Here is a 4,378-nt window from a genome sequence, read left to right as displayed (position 1 = left end):
ATGGCCTCAATGACTCCCTAAAAGGAGGCAAATGACCAGCTGTTTGCAAGGAGTATAAATCCTTCCATTCCCCCACCATCCAGTCAGAGCTGAAGAAGCTTCTTGGATGAGAAGCAAAAAGTCTTCAGAATAAAACAAGAAAGTCCAGTTGCCTCATGAAAAAAGCACCTTTGGGATATGGTGCTCCATAGTACTTTAGTCAGTCATTTCTCCATTATTATTATTTTTTAATTTTTTTTTTTTATTTGTGGCTCTTCTTAAATGCTTTATTCCAGGTTAAACCCCTTTTCAGAGAATCTTTAACTTCTTTGTTCCTGAGAGTATAAATAAAAGGGTTGAGCAATGGTGTAACCAAAGTATTGAGAAGGGAGACTACCTTGTTCATATTTAATGAAGCATGTCCTGTTGGTCTGACATAGATAAAAATAATTGCCCCATATAACAGAATAACAACGATTAAGTGAGAGATACAAGTAGAAAAAGCCTTTTGTCTTCCAGAAATGGATTGGATTTTCATCACAGTGGAGATTATGAAGATGTATGAAACCACGGTCAAGAGGGAATTGCTGAACACCACAATGGTGGCAACCACAAAGACTATCCACTCAATGAGATGAGTGTCAGTGCAAGCCAACTTTAGCAGTGGTCCAACGTCACAATAGAAGTGATTGATAGTATTGGGGCCACAGAATGGAAGCCGGAACACTAGAATGGTCTGTATCAAGACGGTCATCAAACCACCAAACCAGGATCCACAAGCTAGTTGAACACAAACTGTGCTACTCATGATTGTGTGATAATGAAGGGGGTGGCAGATGGCCATGTAACGATCGTATGCCATAGCAGTCAGAAGGAAGAATTCTGTGGCCCCTAGGAAAAAGTGGGAAAAAGCTTGAGCTTTGCAACCAGTCAGGCTGATAGATTTCTTGACGGTGAGTAAATTGACCAAAAGTTTAGGGATTGTAGCTGTCACATACATGATTCCTAAGAATGAGAGGTTGCTGAGGAAGAAGTACATTGGCTTATGGAGATTAGGGTCATAAACCACAGTTGCAACAATGACAATATTCCCAGTGACGGTCAAGATATAGATCATCAAGACACCCACAAACACCAGAAATCTTACTTTTAGGATGCTGGGAAATCCCAGTAAAATGAATTCATCCACAACTGTTTGGTTCTCCATCCCAAACCTATTCATCCAAAAGCAGAATAATTGTTGAGCAGCATCAAATTATTATTAATAAAGATTATTATTCTACAGCTTGATTCTTTATCAACCAACACAAACCAACCCAAATCTTTGGCCTAAAAGCAAGTTCAATCAACATCATCACATTTTCCCCAAAGGTGCAGGGTCCACTTTTTGGGTCCTACAAACAAGTTCAGTAGGAATAAAAAAAAATGTATTTGCATTTTCCAAAGCTTTTAGTGAAATATGTATGTACCAGAAAGATAATATTTAAAAATACAGATGATTTATTTTAAAAATTCTGCAACATAAAGTTTTGTTGTGTAGTTTCTATAACATGAATCTCTCTATCCATTTTTTCCCTCGGGTATTTGAAGAAAATGTTGATCAAACTATGTGCCTCTTTTGTTTCTTCTACATTGATCTTTGTTAACTTGGTATCTACACACCTCTATGACATGGCAATTTTAAGGTCTTCTTAAGAGGAAGTGGAGGGGAGCTCTCTGTCCCACTGATTTTCCCTGTTAAATTGCTCTTACTGTTTTGTGTGTTTTTCCTAGCAATCAGTTAAAATCTACCTTCCGTGTTACCTGAATCCATTAGTCTATCTTGTGAGCTATGGAGTGATAGAGAAAGGAGAAGACTTGATCTTCTTTTATGTGGCATCTTTCCAGAAATTGGAAGATGCTACGTGGACTTTCATGTCCAACCTGTTCTTCAGTTCAAGAATCCAGATCAAAGCATTTCAGGGAGATGGACGTTCAGTTTCTTCTTGATTTCATCCAATGGAGAGGAGTCTACCAGATTTAGTATCCTCTCTGGCAATCTATATTGAGAGAGAGAAAGACAAAGAAGCATACGTGTGTGATGTATATAAGGGCAGCTAAAGCCCTTCCCTCCATCTTTGATTAGGTAGTGTCAGCCCCACTAGATAAACCAAACCAAGAAATCAACTTGCAGGACTATTAAAACTGTTTTTTTATTCTATTTGGCTATAACAACAGAATCTTGCTAGTCTGATTCTGCTGGATCTCCGTCTCTTTATTATGAATTAGGGAGTCAGTTGTCTGATATACTTTTAAATGTTATCTGTTTATTGTGGACTTAAAACATTTTTAACCCCTCATTGTCCTAGAAATGGAAGTTGCATAGTTCCATCAAGGTCAACTTTATTCTCTACAGATATAGAAGTGCAAAGCTTTTCAATAATTTAATAAAATAATTAATCAATAAGTGTAATGTGTTATTATTATCATTTAACTCGCATTCAATTGCTTACAGAGAAATTTATGAAAAATGGGGTTGAATATATATTTAACTCAGTTATTTAACTTTATTTATTATACACAATTATAATTTTAGTTAGATTACCTCTTTTCTGCAAGAATGTGGTCAACTAGTCATTCACAAAAAATGATAAAAGAAGACTCACCTGAGTAGGTTCTCAGTTTAATTCATGAAGCAATAGATTGGATGTTATTTCTATTTTTCACAAACTAACTTAGGCAAATAATTTAGTTTTTGTATACCTCCCAGTGATGGATAATACAATCTTGGTAAGCCACAAATAAGGTCAGAGAATAGGAAGAACTCCATAGCTTGTCCCTGAGTTTCAGATTTCTTTTCTATTGAAAACTTCTATTGGAAACTGAAGGAAACAAAACACATTTCTTATAGAGTATAATTTTGTTCCTGATGTTAGGTCGATGCATGATTGAGTCCAAAATAGATGTTCTTATGCCTCATCCCTAAATTTCTGTACTCAATTTGTATTCATTAATGAAAATACAGATTTTTCAGCAAGGAAAAAAAAATCAGTGTTTTCTAATTATTCCACCAAGGAGAACAAATCATCAGAGAGAGAGAGTGAGAGAGAGAGAGAGAGCAAGGAAACCCTTGGAGACAAAAACAAGACAAAACAGAATGTAAATAATTTAAAATTGTGTTTCCTGATTTAATGCAACATTGTCATCATTATTATCATCATCATCATAATCACCAACATCTCCTCCTCCTCCTCCTCCTCCTCCTCCTCCTCCTCCTCCTCCTCCTCCTCCTCCTCCTCTTCTTCTTCTTCTTCTTCTTCTTCTTCTTCTTCTTCTTCTTCTTCTTCTTCTTCTTCTTCTTCTTCTTCTTCTTCTTCTTCTTCTTCTTCTTCTTCTTCTTCTTCTTCTTCTTCTTCTTCTTCTTCTTCTTCTTCTTCCACAGTTGGAAGGCATCTTGGAGGTATTCTAGTCCAACTGCCTGCTCAAGCAGGAGGCCCTATACCATTTCAGACAAATGGTTGTCCAGTCTCTCTTTGAAAGCCTCCAGTGATGGAGCAACCACAACTTGTGAAAGCAAGCTGTTCCATGGGTTGATTGGTCTCACCATTTCTCCTTAGTTCTAAGTACTTCTCTCCTTGGTAGGTTACTAACCAAGGAGAGTTTTATTATATAGTTACTGTATATCATATTATAGTAATAATTATATTAATATTATATTAATAGTTATATTATTGTCAGGAAATTTCTCATTAGTTCTAGGTTGCTTCTCTCCTTGGTTAGTTTCCAATCAGTGCTTCTTGTCTTGCCTTCTGCTGCTTTAATCTCTTATTTGTGGCAGCCACTCAGGTATTGGAACATGCTATCATGTCACACCTAGTCCTTCTTTTCACTAAACTAGACATATCCAATTCCTGCAATCATTCTTCATATGTTTTTCAGCCCCTCCCCAATCATCATTGTTCCCCTTCTCTGCACTCCTTCCAGCATCTCAACATCTTTTATATATTGTGGTGACCAAAACTGGGTGCAGTATTCCAAGTACTAAAGCAGTAGTAACACTTCACATGATCTTGATTCTATCTCTCTCAATAGATTCAATAGATTGAAAAGCACAATTCAATAGATTGTACAACTAGATCCCTGTACAAAATGTCCAACTCAACAGAAATTTTCATAAGAAGAGAAGATAGTTTGACAATAGAGAGTTTGTCTATTGAACCAGACCCATAGAATGATTTTTCCTCTAAGAAAAATCTCAGTTTGACCATGACAAGAGGATTGTAGCCAAAATGGAGCCACTGCAAATGCATCTAATGAAAGCCAGCATCTTGGGGGGAAGAATAAATTTCTTTTATCCCATCTGGGAATCAAATCAAGTCATTCTAAATAAACTTTAGTTTTATAGTATATTTTATTACAC

At 36.4% G+C, this 4,378-nt stretch overlaps 1 protein-coding gene across 1 annotated transcript; it reads right to left on the bottom strand.

Moving 5' to 3' along the window:
• On the bottom strand, window positions 1-1,186 carry LOC308678548 (olfactory receptor 6X1-like; the record flags this gene model as incomplete). Its single annotated transcript, XM_081345776.1, has 1 exon — window positions 1-1,186. One exon carries the CDS (start codon window positions 1,184-1,186, stop codon window positions 242-244), a length of 945 nt encoding a protein of 314 aa, XP_081201902.1. The 3' UTR covers window positions 1-241.
• Window positions 1,187-4,378: the final 3,192 nt, after the last annotated feature.

This window comes from Vipera berus, assembly GCF_964194415.1.
Source record: "Vipera berus genome assembly, chromosome: Z".
Classification (NCBI taxonomy): Eukaryota; Metazoa; Chordata; class Lepidosauria; order Squamata; family Viperidae; genus Vipera; species Vipera berus.
The sequence above is the reverse complement of the archived record's forward strand: the minus strand, read 5'-3'. Positions and strand labels throughout refer to the sequence as shown.